At 40.3% G+C, this 16,123-nt stretch overlaps 1 protein-coding gene across 2 annotated transcripts; it reads left to right on the forward strand.

The window, feature by feature from the left end:
* The first annotated feature begins 26 nt into the window (after positions 1-26).
* Positions 27-15,956, forward strand: rad17 (RAD17 checkpoint clamp loader component). Of its 2 annotated transcripts, none has more exons than XM_084360203.1 (17): positions 27-211; positions 460-538; positions 1,344-1,574; positions 2,397-2,471; positions 2,785-2,923; positions 3,986-4,122; positions 6,216-6,268; positions 7,936-8,061; positions 9,386-9,455; positions 9,540-9,654; positions 9,781-9,975; positions 11,289-11,389; positions 11,490-11,636; positions 12,059-12,187; positions 13,772-13,892; positions 14,415-14,472; positions 15,214-15,956. In XM_084360203.1, exons 2-17 carry the CDS (start codon positions 497-499, stop codon positions 15,404-15,406), a joined length of 1,932 nt encoding a protein of 643 aa, XP_084216329.1. In that variant the 5' UTR covers positions 27-211; positions 460-496; the 3' UTR covers positions 15,407-15,956. The 2 variants fall into 2 exon arrangements, with proteins under 2 accessions (XP_084216329.1, XP_084216330.1); XM_084360204.1 differs by having other exon boundaries at positions 9,543-9,654.
* Positions 15,957-16,123: the final 167 nt, after the last annotated feature.

Below are 16,123 nucleotides of genomic sequence, written 5' to 3' on the forward strand. Positions count from 1 at the left end.
CAGTTTTACGTCATTGGACAATCAGTTTACGGCACTCCGTACACTCGTTTTGAATCGTGTCTCCATGCGCAGCTCCTTCGCCTTTAACTCTGTCGTAACACAAACGTTAACCCTGTGTGACTCTGAAAGTAGTTCACATCATCTCTGAACAACAGCCCGAGGTGACGGAAACACCGAAGTCTGCTCAGGACACATGAAATGGTCAAACAAGGTAAGTGTAAGTGTGCAGAGTTATCATATTAGCTTAACATAAACTTACGGCAGTTTACGTTAACCCAAACTTCAAAATGTTGGGGGAACGTTAGCAGCAATCAAGCTAAATAAAATGCAGTGTTAAATGTCCACTGACCCTTTGTTTCTGCAGGATACGATGTTTGTTTTATATACTTGGAGAACTGTGCTCTTGTGTTAGTTACATCCATCACCAGTAACTTTTCCAAATGCTTTCCGGGTTGCCAGTTTTTCCTTGAATCCATGTGAAGCACCGCGGTGAGGGATGAGCAGGCTCTCTGTGGGAGATAAAGCTGCTTCAAGCAGGGTGAGTTCTTCAAGAGGTCTACATGACAAGTGCATTAGCAGTATGGTTTGTGTGTGTGTGTGTGTGTGTGTGTGTGTGTGTGTGTGTGTGTGTGTGTGTGTGTGTATCTTTGTGCTTAGATTTGTAGAGGCAATATGTCATCAACTATCTGATGTTTGAAAAGTATTTATGAATGCATACAAAGTATATTTGCTAAAGTTGGATTGTATTTATGTACAATTATTATGGTGGTATTTAAGGGTAACTATTTATACTCATGTACTCATGATAACCATTCATATGCATACTCATTCACCAATGGAACAGCCAATGGGAGCATTTTGGGGTTCACTGTAGACTGCAGGGGCTGGGGATTAAACGACTGACCTTCTGATTAGTGGGAGACCACTAGACCTCCTGAGCAGCAGCTCAGCCCATATGTGGTAATACAGTTTGTAAAAGGCCTTATCTAGAATAATTTGCTTTAATTTGATTAAAAAGTAATTTAATACTCTACCATTGATCTACCTTAATATTTTTTTTTCTTATGCTCCTCAATTTTCTTTTTTTCTCAGTCATAGTACACATTTTATCACGTATAATATATGCGCCACATTCCTTTTATTTCTGCCGACATCATTTGGCAGTGGTAAGGTCCCAGCTCTTCAGGACCTCAGCCTCGTCATGTAAATTATTTTTGGCTGCTGGTTCTGTCTAGTAGTTGTTTTTTGGCTGTAATTTATAAACATTGACTTATTGTAGTTAACCTCTTTCAGTTATTCCTTATGAATCTATAATCATTTTTGCTTGACTGTATTTCTAATAGCTGAACCGCTGGGTGGACCCTTCCTTCACTGATTTTCCTGGGGAAAACTTTTCTCTCTCTGGAATGGGTAAGGGCAGCCAGGTTTTGTGTTCCAAGGCTGAGCCCAAGAGGTCTGGGAAGAGAAAAGTAAAGGTTGGCAGCTCAGACCCTCTCACGCCCTACCTGCTAAATAAGTCAGCCCAGAGGGACCAGGATGAACCCTGGGTGGACAAATACTCCCCACGTTCACAGGTGAGCTTCATCTTCATCGGTATCTATTAATAGATTTGCATTCAGCCAACGACTGGCTCAGACTGAGTTTGTCTGTCATAAGTTCAAAAGTACTGTGATGTGTCTGCAGTGTTCTCTCATCACATTAAGGCATTGAGGGCCTGATGTTTAATGCAAAACATTGCATGCATTAGCCTAATACATCCAGAAATATTAATGCATGGCTATCTTGGTATGACAAAGTCTCTGATTGTTGATGCATTCCTGTTGTCTTAGCGCATATATATCATCAATCACCCAACGGCATTTCGAATAAATCTAGTTCATTTGTATATTTCACTTTTGTCGTCTGTGCACAATAGTTTGCCACATTTTATTATTACTGGCCGTGAAGTGATACCTTTTGTAGCACAACTCTAATGTAAGAGATGTGGTCAAAATCAACATCTCTAATTCTAATCTCTAAATTCTGCTTTAGCCAAAGTGGGCCAGCAATCACTTAGTCAAATTAAACAGGTATCCTTCAATGTTTATAGCCTTTAAGTTTGTAGTTTCCTCATTAGAATTGCACTGAGGGACTTACTTTATTGCCAGTGTAGCAAGGAATATTGATGGCCACTGCCACTAACTCAGTGTACATATTAGGCATGCAAGTGTTTTTTGAGACGGACTTGGAAAAAATCTGAACCTGTCCTTCAGGGTACCGCATGCATTTATGCGGTGGCCACAGAAATGGGAAGTAATCCCCCACCCACCTCCAGTGACCAGGGCTGTAAGTGTATTTGATTTGAAAACTGAACCTTCTATTCTCTTGTTTAATGGTAACTGTGTGTGTTTGTGTAGGCTGAGCTAGCTGTCCACAAGAAGAAGATAGAAGAAGTGGAGAACTGGATAAGAGTTCACACAAACACACCACAGGTACATGAACTTTAATTTTTGATTCTGATCATTCATGACTTCAATGACTAAACCTTGGCTCCCATCTTTGTACCCTAATATTGTCTATGAGTGACTGTTGCCTCTGACATTTTCTTTAGTGATGTAACAGGACATCCAATGAGCTTTGCTGTCAGGAGTGGTAGTCATACAAGACGTACTGTTTTGAGACCAAGATATGTGAAGAAGAACTGATCCTGTAGTGTGTTATGATCTTAAACTATTATAATGTTGTCTGTGGAGGTTTTAAGTGAAGCTGGCGGTTCAGGTTTAGCCATGCTTTTGTCATCTTCAGAGTGGCATCTTGCTGCTGACGGGACCATCCGGCTGTGGAAAGACTGCCACAGTCCAGGTTTTGTCTAAGGAGTTGGGCCTCAGGGTCCACGAGTGGACCAACCCCACCAACCATGAGCCATACAGTAACAGCCAGCATGGTGAGGATAAATCCTTAATGCCCTACCTGCTATCAGTGCTTCTGTCAAACTGAGAATAAGCGTAACGTTATTATTAATACAAATGAAAATGACCTTGTTCATGTTCACATGCTTTTGTTTAGACTAGGGATTCACAATATTGGAACACTAAATTATCAGCCTGATACCGGAAAATGTATATTATAGGCTATTTATCGTATCAATGAAATTCTAGCTGACAAAGTCGTGGTCAAAAGTTTACATACACTCGTAAAGAACATGTTCATCATGTCAGCCTTCAGCTCCAATGATTCTACGGCTCTCATGTTTCTGTGATGAATGAGTGAAACACAAACTACTTTGTCACAAAAACATTCATGAAGTTTAGTTCAATAATGAATTTATTATAGGTCTTCTGAACATGTGAACAAATCTGCTGGATCTTTATTTCGAGGTATCCTGTCAACAGTTTGACAGAAGACTCTATCATGGTGGTCTATGGGAAAATTATTTTTGGGCTGCAGGGAATTGTTTTACTGCAGTACCACAAGGGGCCACAAGGCAGCAATGGAAGCAATGCTGATTGGCACCACCAGATCCATACCTTTGTTATTATAGAATGGAATAACATGCATGATAAAATGTAGTAAATGGCACTGGCAAATAGGCTGAGGCGGACAATAAGGACAGTCTGCCCTGTGTGGTTGAACTCATGGATATTACAGCAACAGGCTTAAGTGGCTTTCCCTTTATTTTTTCTGTTTCTCTTCTTGTGCACTGATTCACTGAGCTGAACTGCCAATCATAATGATTTCTTTCATGGAAAGGGGTCGGTATGCTCAGTTGGCCAAAAAGCCGCCGACAAGGCCTCACTAGTGTAAATACACCGCTACAGATGGGCCACAGATGCTCACTGATGGCCAGTTCATTGACCGATGCCTACCGTCAGCCTACTGTGTCAGGGCCCTTGCAGTTGCAATGTGATAAATAATCACTGATACCTACACTACTTTCATGTGTCAGTACACAGGCTTCTCAATGCTGTTTCTGTCATTGCATGTGTTATTCTCTGTCTTTTGTTAGAGTGGAGGACAAACGGCTTCTCCTGCAGCTCCCAGTTAGCCCAGTTTCAGGACTTCCTGCTTAGAGCCAATAAGTACAACTGTCTGAAAATGGTGGGTGATGGAGGAGCAACAGACAGGAAGCTCATACTGGTGGAGGTATGTACTACACCTTCAGCTGAAACTGTAGTCCCAGTTATTACTCCATTATATGACTATTAATTTCAGTAGCCCGGTACAATGGTAAGGAAGATTGTCATGATGTATGACTGCGCAGCTGTGTTGTTCTCATATTTCGTTTGATCTCAGTAACATATAGTAAGATTTATTCAACAGATTGGCGTAGTGCCCATGTCTGTACGATTGCTTGACCTCTGGTATTGCTGCTTGTAGCTTTCTTGAGAACTGCTTATCCAAAATACTTCACACTCCACTCTTAATGTAGGATTATCAAAACAAACCTAAACCACCTAACAATAATAATTTTTTTCTATCAGTTAGTCTCATTATTTTTTTTCCGACTAGTTGATTAATCTATCAGCTAAGTTATCGATTATTGTTAAGATTGTTTTTGAATTGCTGACCTTTAGTTTACCCACAATAAATATCAAAAACGTTCCTCATTAATATTTCAATATTTTATTTAATCACCTGTTCATCATCTCCTAATTTCCACATCACTGCTATGTTATGATATTAATAATAACCATAGACCCTCTGTGCCAGATGCCCAATCAGAAAAGTACTGAACATCATATTAAAAAGATTGCACATACACATAAATTAATTGAATCACTGAATGTCATAGAAACCCTTTCCCTGAACTAGAGAATTAGTTTTTTTGCTAAAGTACTTGACTTAAGCTTGAAATGGTTATGACATGAATCTATTTCAACACAGGAGATTAGATGGAGCAAGGTGTGACATCAACCTTGCATTACCAACAGCAGCGATGCAGAAATTAATTTAACATGGGGGTAGTGGCAGTGGCTTTGGGTTTAACAATTGGGACACAAAAATGTTGCTAATGTTAAATGACATCCCGTCATGAGGAAACAGCATGCCCCAGCATTGTTTGGGCTGTTTTGAGTAGTTGTTATAGTAGCCAGCAGGTGCAGGAAGGTTTTGTTGTTTTGCAACACGAGAAAAATATAATCACAAAAGAAACCAACATATTCTGTGATCAATTATCTGTTCCAATGATTAACATGATTGCATGTTACCTCTCCAGAGCCGGAGCTCTGAACAGTAATCGGTAGACCTCTAGTTTTACACAGTTGTAGCCTGGCTCAGAACTGCAAACTCAGTTTCACTTTCAGCTGTTTTGGGAGTCTTGTTAAGTTACTGCTGGTGAAAACACGACGTTTGCTGATTTGGCTGCTTCAAAATAAAATCTTTTAGATAACTACATAAAGGGGAACTTTAATCTTGAGGGATTTATTGGATAGTGTATCCAGACCAACTCTGCTATGAAGACTGCTGGAAAATGTCGTAGTAATAGGGACTTTTAATTTCTCTTCTCAGTAACTACACACTGTTTCCCATAAAAGTTTTATGAGACTATGGTGGGATGACCTCAGACCTCTAGGGGGTTCTGGGGACATGCTCCACTGGAAGAAATCTGGTACATTTTAAAGTTAAATGCATCAATCTGGTTCACTTTGAGGGCAACATTTTTTTTTCTTCATATATCTTCTCTGCTTATGTCATTGTATTTGTCACATTTTAAAAGGAAGTGCGTCTTGATCTCTACCTTACCTGTCATGCAGTGACCACAGACTCTTTGTTGCTAGCTAGGACTTCTTCTGCCATCTGTTCTCTATGGCTAAAGTGTGGTCACCACATGGTTGATTGATTACACATTTAGCAGTGTCTGATTGGTTTTAACATGTGTTAAGCTATTAGAACTTATCTTCTTTATAACTGCTAATTTTTATATTTTGCAGGGTGAGTGGTAGTTGCGTCTTTAGAGTACAGGTTGTGACACTTACTACACTTGTGGCTGTGTGGTTCGAGAATATAACCCATCCACTTTGTTTGGACAGCAAGTTTTCCAGTTCCAATCCTGATGATCAACCGTGAAATGCATTAAGGCATTCAGGCAATTCATTTCACCGTGATTGATTTCACCTGTGTGATTATAAACACGTTTTCATTAGTAACAATGATTTCACCACTGCTGTGCTGCTTTGTTTAGATACATTTGGATACACACTTAAGTTAACGCTTGATCATCACTTGTCCCTTCTCAGGATTTCCCAAACCAATTCTACAGGCAGCCTGGCAGCCTGCATGATATTCTGAGGTGAGATCACATTGGCCTTCACACTACATTTCCTATCATACTTAGGAAAACAGGATAAGTTGCTATCATGACAAATGGCTCTGAAACCACTATGTAAAACTGACCAGTACAGCACTGATGGTTTCATTTTGTAACTTTCAGTCTCTCTTTTTTAAGCCCAGCATCAGTAATTGAGATTGTCATTCTACAATGTATTGATGAGATTCATTATTATATGTAAAATGGCTATAAAAAGTATTCACCCCCTTGGATGTTTTCCCATTTTATTGCTTTTATAAATAGAATCATGGTCAATATAATTTGGCTTTTTTGAGAAAAAATTTACAAAAGAAAACTATTTAATGTCAAAGTGAAAACAGATTTCTACAAAGTAATGTCGATTAATTAAAAATACATAATGTAAAAAAAAAGTGATTGCATAAGTATTCACCCCCTTTAAAGTGACTGACCTAATTCAACAGAGGTCCAGCCAATTGGTGCTAGTAGTCTTACAATTAGTGAAATGGAGATCACCTGAGTTCAGTGAATGTGTCTCAAGTGATTGTAGTGTAAAGACACCTGTGTCTGAAGGTCCAGTCACTGGTTGATCAGTACTCCTGGAGACAATTACACCATGAAGACAAAAGAACAACAAGGAACTCTGTGAAAAGGTTGTTGAAAAGTATAAGTCAGGGGATGGATACAAAAACATGTTTAAGTCACTGAACATCCCCTGGAGTTCAGTTAAATCCATCATTAAGAAATGGAAGGAATATGGCACATATGTAAATCTGCCGGCAGGCCGTTCTCACAAACTGAGTGACCATGGGAGAAGGAGACCAGTGAGGGAGGCCACCAAGACACCTATGACTACTCTGAAGGAGTTAAATGCTTCAGCAGCTGAGAGTGGCAAACAGGAAAAAGAGAGACTGTTGAAGAAAGCTCATTAAATCTGAACTAGAGTTCACCCAAAGGCATGTGGGAGACTCCAGGGTCAACTGGAAGAAGGTTCTTTGGTCTGATGAGGCCAGAATGGAGCTTTTTGGCCATCAGACTAGACGCTATGTTTGGTGGATACAAACACTGCACATCACCACACAACACACTATCCCCACTGTGAAGCATGGTGGTGACAGCATCATGCTGCGGGGATGCTTCTCCGCAGCAGGCCCTGGAAGGCTTGTAAAGGTAGAGGGTAAAATGAATGCAGCAATATATAGGGAAATCCTGGAGGACAACCTGATTCAGTCTGCAAGAGAACTACGACTTGGGAGAAGATTTATTTTCCAGCAAGACAATGGTTCTAAGCATAGAGCGAAAACTACATTACACACAAATGTTAAAAAACAACAAGATGAATGTTCTGGATTGGCTGGGTCAAAGCCCAGACCTCAATCCAATAGAGAATTTATGTCTGGACTTGAAAAGGGCTGTTGCGGCCAAAGGTGCATCTACTAAATATTGACTTGAAGAGGTGAATACTTACGCAATCACTTATTTTACATTGCATATTTTTTATTAATTGACATTACTTTGTAAAAAAAAATCAGATTTCACTTTGATATTAAAGAGGTTTTTTTGTACATTTTAAGGGGGGGTGAATACTTTTTTATAGGAACTGTATCTAATCTGTACCACCTGTGTATTTTCCTCCTCCGTGAGATTGTGTCCTGCTGTGTGTTTTCCAGGCGCTTTGTGAAAACCAGTCGATGTCCTCTGGTGTTCATAGTGTCAGACAGTATGCGTGGAGACAGCGGCTCGGGTTATCTTTTCCCCAAAGACATCCAGGAGGAGCTGGACATCAACAGCATCAGGTTACAAGCGATGCACACTCCTGACTATGACAGGGATGTTAGACCTTTATGATAACCCCAATCAGACCCCACAGACCCATGTGCAATACAGTTCAGTCCCCACTGTGGACTGATGAGAGAAAATTGTTCCCAGACATTCCTGGCCATATTTACTTGGCTTGGACAGTAATACGGTATTTAGAAATGGCAACTGTGTCCCTTTTCATTGCTTCCAGCAGCACCACTGTCTGTTTGGAGATGCAATAAAAGTGATGAAAGAACTTTTTGTTAATAATGTAATTTGTTAAATAAGGCAGCCTTAGCACATGCCCTCATTCAAATGAATGGGAAGACCTGTGTTTTCACCGCAACACCAGATTTGGTCTGAATGCAGCCTAACACATTTTATGCTCGATTTTATCTCCTCAACAAAGAATAAGCTGTAAAGTCTACTCCTCTTCCAGAGGACCAGCCACTGTCGGTATCTACAGCGGATGTAAGAAAAATCCTGATAAGAGTCATTTGCAAAGGCTGCCGGCTGCAGATAATAAACTTGGCTGCGGACTACAAAACATGTGCCAATCAGGTAGCTGATGTCATCACTGACATTTTTAACAACTCACTCTCACAGGAGACTATTCACACCTGTTTCAAGACAGCCATCATCACCCTTGTACCTAAGAAGTCTATAGTGTCTTAATGACTACCGTGTGGCACTCAGCCCCGTGTTGATGAAGTGGTTGGAGAACTAGATCCCAGCACATCAAAGACCTGAACACATCAAGACATAGTTGTGCACAGAGAACTATCTCCTGCTAAATATCAACAAAACCAAGGAGCTTATTGTTGCTTTTAGAAAAAAGGAGGGAAAGACACACTCCCCTGTCTGCATCAAACAATACAGAAGTATCCGTTGCCATACCACCAGACTATGGAGCAGCTTCTTTGCTCAGGCTGTGAGACTCCTGAACTCTTTGTCTGCACTGCACTCTATAAAATAGTTTGATCTGTTTAGTTTATGTTTATGTAGCATAAATGACTTAAACTCAGTTTTGTTTTACAACCCTGGTGTTGCAAAATGACAAATAAATCAAACTTATTGGTTTACCATGCATGCTTTATAGTACTGGTAATTTCATCACCACTTAATGCCTCGGCCTGAATTTGTTCATGCTGATATGATGAGTGTCTTAAGAGGATAGATGATTTGAAAACCAGCCTTTATTTGGCAATTCTAGGTAATCAAATGCAGATTAGCAGGATATTAAATAAAAATATTCATCTACTACGTCAAAGGGTGCTTCTGGATTCCTCTGAACATTGTTTTGTGTTTTGTCTGCTCCAGTTTTAATCCAGTGGCTCCAACCACAATGATGAAGGTCCTGAGTCGAATTTCAACTCTGGAGGCAGGAAAGGTGAAAGGAAGCCTTGCAATTGTCAACACATTTTGGTATGAGTATTTACGTGTTTTTGATGATATTTTTTTCCATAATTCTAAGCAGAGCTGTGGGACGATGCGCATCTCAGACCAGGCATTGTTAGAAACACTGTGTTCAGGAAGCTCAGGAGATATTCGCAGTGCCGTCAACAGCCTCCAGTTTTCCACACTCCCAGGTCAGGAGTAAATCCACACTACACTGCACCACACCAGACCACAGGGGTAGTCCAGAGTGTGCACATGCACACAATGAAAATTGCCATAAATCCCTTTTGATTTTTAATGACCCCGTGGCCCTCCAGACATATCATTGGAAAAGGGGCTGTGGAGGATGAAGACGGACAAACCTGTGACTTCACTGGGTAGAGCGGTTTCCAGAAGAAAACAGAGGAAGAAGTCCAAAGAGACAAAGGAGCAGGAAGAGGAGCAGGCTATCGGAGGGAAAGATGCTTCTCTGTTCCTGTTCCGAGCACTGGGGAAGATCCTGCATTGCAAACGTGAGTCGTATCTCCAAGGTTACATATAAGCCTTTCCTCTTTTTTTGTTCCTTGTAAGATTTCTGCAATGGAAAGACCCAAGTATGGTCTGTGTATCTAAAGCCTGATATGTTATTAAAATCTCACACCACAAAAGTGGTGTTCATCTGTGAAGATTATCTTGCTGAGCAAAATGTGCAAGTATGATAAACTTGTGTTTGCCACACAGCTTATTTTTGGCGATATTCCAAAATCCAATGCAAAAATCCCGTAGGCTTTTTGACAAGGGAACCAGGGTGATGCTAACTTCAGGGTTAGCCTACAAAAATGCGTCATCCCTTCACCACACTATGTCAAAGACAGGGAAATAAGCCACATTAAAACCACATTAATCCGTGCACGTAATCGCTGTAACACGAACTATACTGGTTATTCAACGTCATTGTCATTCAACAATTTATAGATAATAGATACTGTTCGGTTCTGATGCGGACCGAAGTCCACACTTTGATAAGCCCTGCAATAAAGGATGTCTGAATCTCTGATTCTCTGAATGACCTTTTGTACCAGTTGCTTGTTTGTCTTCCTGCACACAGGATAAGTGTCTGGGAGTGTGGCTGCAGGCTACCAATCAGCTCGCCGTGTCCACTGTGTTTTTGAAGTGTTTTTCTTTTCCTTTGGATGCATGCAGAGTGCATTTGATTTCTATTGTCAAAATGAAAGGCTCAAGTTGAGCGGTTTCGATTTGTGACACCCCTAGTGACCACACTAATAAGAAACAACATTGACTAGTATCACAACCTGAAGATAAGGAGTATGAAATGCCAAAGACTGGAAATGAGACTGTATTTAAAGAGCTATGCAATCCAAATTAATAAAGGAAGATATACATAAATGGAAAACGGTTATCACAAACCATGTTTAAAAAAAAATTGTCATTATGTACATAAGTTCTCATTGTATATGTCCTCTATTGTGGAAGAATAACAATAGAATAAGTCTATGCTTAAACCTGTCCAAAATGCTGTACATAAAGTAATAGTGCTTAAACTACCCAGGTAATGGAATAATTTAGTGCAGTTTTTTGCCATTTAAAGGTGTTCTTAAGCTCCTCCTAGAAGGTTAATCCACCTCAAACTTAGTCAGTTTTGGTTAGTGCCACCTACTGGCAACAGGAACTGTTTGATACTTTTGTTTATTCCTTGTAGCCTTTTAGGTCCACCTCAGATCAGAGCTGCACTGTGGCTTTGGTTGATCAAACATGACAGTTCTTCAGTAATTTCAAGCGAAACGGATGCAAATACTTTGCATGCTTAGTTCTTTGTCATCAACAGGAAGGAGTGATGAAGGTGATGCAGCTGAGTGTGGTTCTGGAGCTGGTCTACCATCTCACCTGTCTCATCATCACAGAGCAGAATTACGATTAAACCCGGAGGTACAAATGTGCTTTTTGTAGCTCTAACGTGTAACAACATGCCTGAATGTCCTTTTAAGTCTTTGGGAACAATTAGAACTCATCCGTCTGCTTCTTTTAGTTGGTTGTTGAGCGTTCGCACATATCTGGAGAGTTCTTCAACCTGTACCTCCAGCAAAATTACCTGGACTTCTTCTCTGAGGTGGACGATGTGGACCGAGCCAGCGAGTATCTGTCTGATGCTGACCTCCTCACTGCTGATTGGACGGTCAGTCTTTCCCTAGACATGAATAACAAATAGGAATAGTTTGATGATTGAATCTGGACCAAAGTGCTCCTGTTGTTTGCATACATATTATTGCATACATATTTAAGGAGCCGTTTTCACATGATTGTAGCATACCACCAGTTTCATGCCCCTACCTACCAAAGCTCATCAGAAACCACAGCACAGGTTCGTGATACAGTCGGACAGGATTTTACACCTCTGAAAACACCTTACACCTCTTCCTGTGTAGTAGGTAGTACTACGATGGAGGATTACAAGTAGCAATAGGTAGTAGAGAGTGAGAACTTGAATGTATTAGTTTATTATTGATATGTTGCCCATATGTTTCCAATACAGCCCATGTTGTATTGACTTTTAACAGTTATCTGTAGTGTCTGTTTAATGGGCTGTGCTGTTCTCAGAGTCGCAGCACCATGGGGGATTATGGATCTTCACTCGCCACCAGGGGGCTCCTTCACTCCAACTTGCGACAAGTGTCTGTTGGCTTCAGACCGCTGCACAAACCCAACTGGCTGCTGGTCAACAAGAATGTAAGACACTTTTGGGCTGCTGCTCTGTTATTAGCTCAGCTGTGGTTGAAGGTTTAACACTGTTTTAAACGTATTGTCTTGAACAACAATTTTTTAACAGTTTAAAAAAAAATAATTGTAAACAAATTTACAGTTCTGTGTTCAGGAAACATGTAAGCAACCTATAAATAACAACAAACAAACAAACAATTAAACGAAGCTGTCAAACATTCTCTGTATACATTATAACTTATCTATAGTTATTTTTGTCAGATCAGTGGGCTAGGTACCTCAACTGGGGGTTGCCAAATAATGGGACAGAGTGGAGTGGTACTGTTGGTACCATGCATACATTCTTTACAATAGAAACACAAAAATGACTTTTTTAAGGTGTACAAACAACAAACACACTGACTTGGACTGCTTGGTGGAATGAGGCGTAAGGGCTTGCTAACTAACCAGTCCATGAACATATAAAAACTACCAGTCCACTGGTTGTGTGGGCACCAACCAGTGAGTGCGTGCAATCGAAAAGCAAATTTGTCTCGGAGTAAATTTGTCCTTCTGAATCACACTGCAAGTCAATAACCTAGAGTTGGATGTCAGCTGGCAGATCTGAAGCCTTGACTGTGAACGGCAAGCAGAAACCTGTGAACTCTTGCCATTTTTCCATCACATCTGCCGGCCTGGCTCTGCTCGGCTTGACTGGGTTTTGGATTTTGCATTTCCACCACAACTGAGCTTCCTGCTTGAAGGTGTGTCCCAGTCCCCACAGTACCATCTAAGAATTACCGCTAACAAAGTGGCCAGTGTTTCCAACACTTTTTAGGACAGCAACATCCAGTGGACAGACATGGGAAGTGCACTTCATTGTGAAATAGAATTTTTTTTCTTTTTCCTCAATATTCACTCTCAAAATCATCCAAAAGCTGGACTGGACCCCCGGGCCGTATGTTTGACCCCCCTACCCCAGATCTTCCTGGCCTCACCTAAAATTGGCACTCCATGTAGGGCTGATAACTTCACTGCACAGCAGCTGCTTGTATAGGCACTAAGGTCTGGAACACTTGTAATTCATTATTTGTTGAATTAACCACTTGTTTCCCTCTGGAACATGTTAGGGACAGGACAAATCAGGTTGTATTTTACCTTAAGCTGACAGTGAACGTCATTTCAGAAACTTGATATGTAAATATTTTTCAGCTATTCATTTGAAAAATATATATATATATTTTGGTGAATATTTTAACTTCAGCTGCATGAATTCCCAAAGACCTATCTTGTATTAAACTTTAAGGTTAATAATCAAGTCAAATCACCTTACTGCTTTTTGTGTAAAAGTAAGACCAAATAAATGGTCAAAAAAAAACCAAAAGAAAAAACAGGTGGACCAAGCCAAAAGAGAACGGTTTCTTTGTTAAAGAAAGATAAAATGACCCTCACTAACAACATCCTTAAACACACACAAACTTTCTCAGATCACAGTTTAATTTGACAACTGGACAGTGTTGTTCAGCTTTTTCTAATGTGTATATGGCCTGTAGGAGTGGACTGTATATGGTGAAGTTAATCAGACTGTAATGAGACCGATGTTGTCTCCGTCAGCACCGGGAAAACTGCCTGGCTGCCCAGTCTCTATTCAGAAGCTTCTGTCTGACACCAGTCAGCCTGCAGACTGAACTGCTGCCTTACCTGGCAAAGCTCAACAACCCTATGAGGAACCAAGGTACAACACACACACACGCACACACGCACACACACACACACACACACACACACACACACACACACACACACACACACACACACACACACACATTTTTATGTGTTTCTTTTCCAGTTGAAGTACAAATGTTTTTTCAGCTGCTGTGATGACCTGCCACATTCTCAGCATGCCTTATTACAGCATGCCAAGAATGTTCACCACTGGACATCTAAACAATATAGCAAAGCCTATATTGTCTAACTTTAAATGCTTCCAGATAATTGCTGTATGGTATTTTTAGGTGACACTTGTTGTCATGTTGCTCTGTGGTTGCCAGTTCACACAATGTGTTGATAAATCATATATTCTTTGACTGTCAGCAAAGTAAAGTAATGTGCTACAATGACCCTTAAATCCTATTTGCTTTGATAATTTGGTGTCTTACCATAATCAACAGCACTTTTTAGACTCATTTGAATATGAATGTCTGTTGATAGAGTTTCTGATGTTTCATTAATAGAAGTGTGCTCCACTGTCTCCCAGCTCAGATAGCTTTTATCCAGGACGTGGGTCAGATGTCACTGAGGAGGTTCCCTGGCAGGTACAGATTCTGTCTTCCATTAATGTTGTTAGATTCAAATGTATCTGTGAGTCACGATGACTCCTGATGAAGCCGGAGGGGTGACTTGCAATCCAAAGATGCAACCAGCCTTTACAGCAGCAGTCCATACTGAGGCGGCACCATTCTCCTAATCCATGATTCAATGTGTTTTTTAGTTATCACAATTTGATTCAGTTTTCTGTTTTTTTTGGTTTTTTTTCTGTCTCAGTATGGATGGCTATGCTATTGTTAGGGTCACATCTGTATTTGTTAAGATTAACAGATCATTGGTATTAAACACTGACAACTGTTTTTCGAATTCTTCTTCTGAACAGATAGAAATATTTTACAACAACAGTAAAAAGAAAATTAATTAAAAAAATCTCTGAGAACGGTTTCAATCATGAAACTGAACTGAACCGAGCTAACCTGGTAACATTCCCAAAGAAGTCCATACTGTCCTCCTGACAGAAGAGAATGGTAGAAAATCTGAAATGATATGAGGACCACAGCTGGGATGAAACCAGGAATGTCACCAGTACACAGTGTACAGCTAAAATAGTACTGAATGTTTCTTGTCAAAATAATCTCACAAAAATAATTGTAATAACAATAACTAACAGTACTGATGAATTACATAATCATAATAGTAGTTCATAGAAAACAAACACTATAATTACCACAGAATTCAGTGTACATTTATCTTTATTGTTCTGGACTTTATGTTGTGTGTGTGTACAGATCCAAACTGGAGGCTCTGACAGACAAAGAGCCGGGCCAGCTGAACACAGACACTGAAGAGGAGGAGGAGGAGAAAGATGAAGGTAAGGGTGGGACTGAGGAGCATCTGCCAGCCAGTCAGCCCCAACCGACCACAAGCCAAGTCCTTTCTGATGAGGAGGAGCTTCTCATAGAGGAATACACCAGTGACTAAAACACTCTGCTCTGCTGCACTGTTTCACTTTTTCATCATCACGTTGTTTTGTTGTGTGTGTTTGTGTGTACATAATTAACAAAATGAGTTCTGGGATCAGTCTTTGACATGAGTAAAAGTGCACATGTTACTGTTACAAAGTTGGTACACTTTTTTTCATTAGTGTGACTTGCAGCCCTTCTTCATGTCGTGATGACTGTGACAATAATTCTGATGTTACGAGTTCTTTTTGCTTCATTAAAGTGTCATTTGTTTTTGTTTTTATGATCATTTTTCAACCCTGTTGTCCCTGTATCTTATTACAAGTTCTACCAGCTGAAATGTCTGGTGTGATGTGTACATGTATGTTCAGCACTTGTGTTTTGTTCTGCTGAGTGACGTCTGAGCCTGTAACCTGTAACGGTGAACTGACCAAGAATCAGCCTGATCTTTAACCGACATACTTTCTTATAGACAGAATACAAGTAATATTACATTAATGCTTATTGAGAGAGATGTTGTTCAAACCCAAAAAAGCTTGCTAATAAAAAACAATGTGTGAATGACTGATCATGGGACTCTTTACTTGAACATTATCCTGTTCCTGCACTCTCCCCTCACACACCCATTCATCCAATATTGACTCAACAGTTTCTCATGAAGCTCTTTAAATATCCCCTGGTGCTGGTGACTGGCTGACTGACTGCCTGACTGGAACTCACTCTGAAAATCAAGAAA

The sequence above is a fragment of the Pagrus pagrus genome, assembly GCF_965226575.1.
Source record: "Pagrus pagrus genome assembly, chromosome: 8".
Taxonomy (NCBI): Eukaryota; Metazoa; Chordata; class Actinopteri; order Spariformes; family Sparidae; genus Pagrus; species Pagrus pagrus.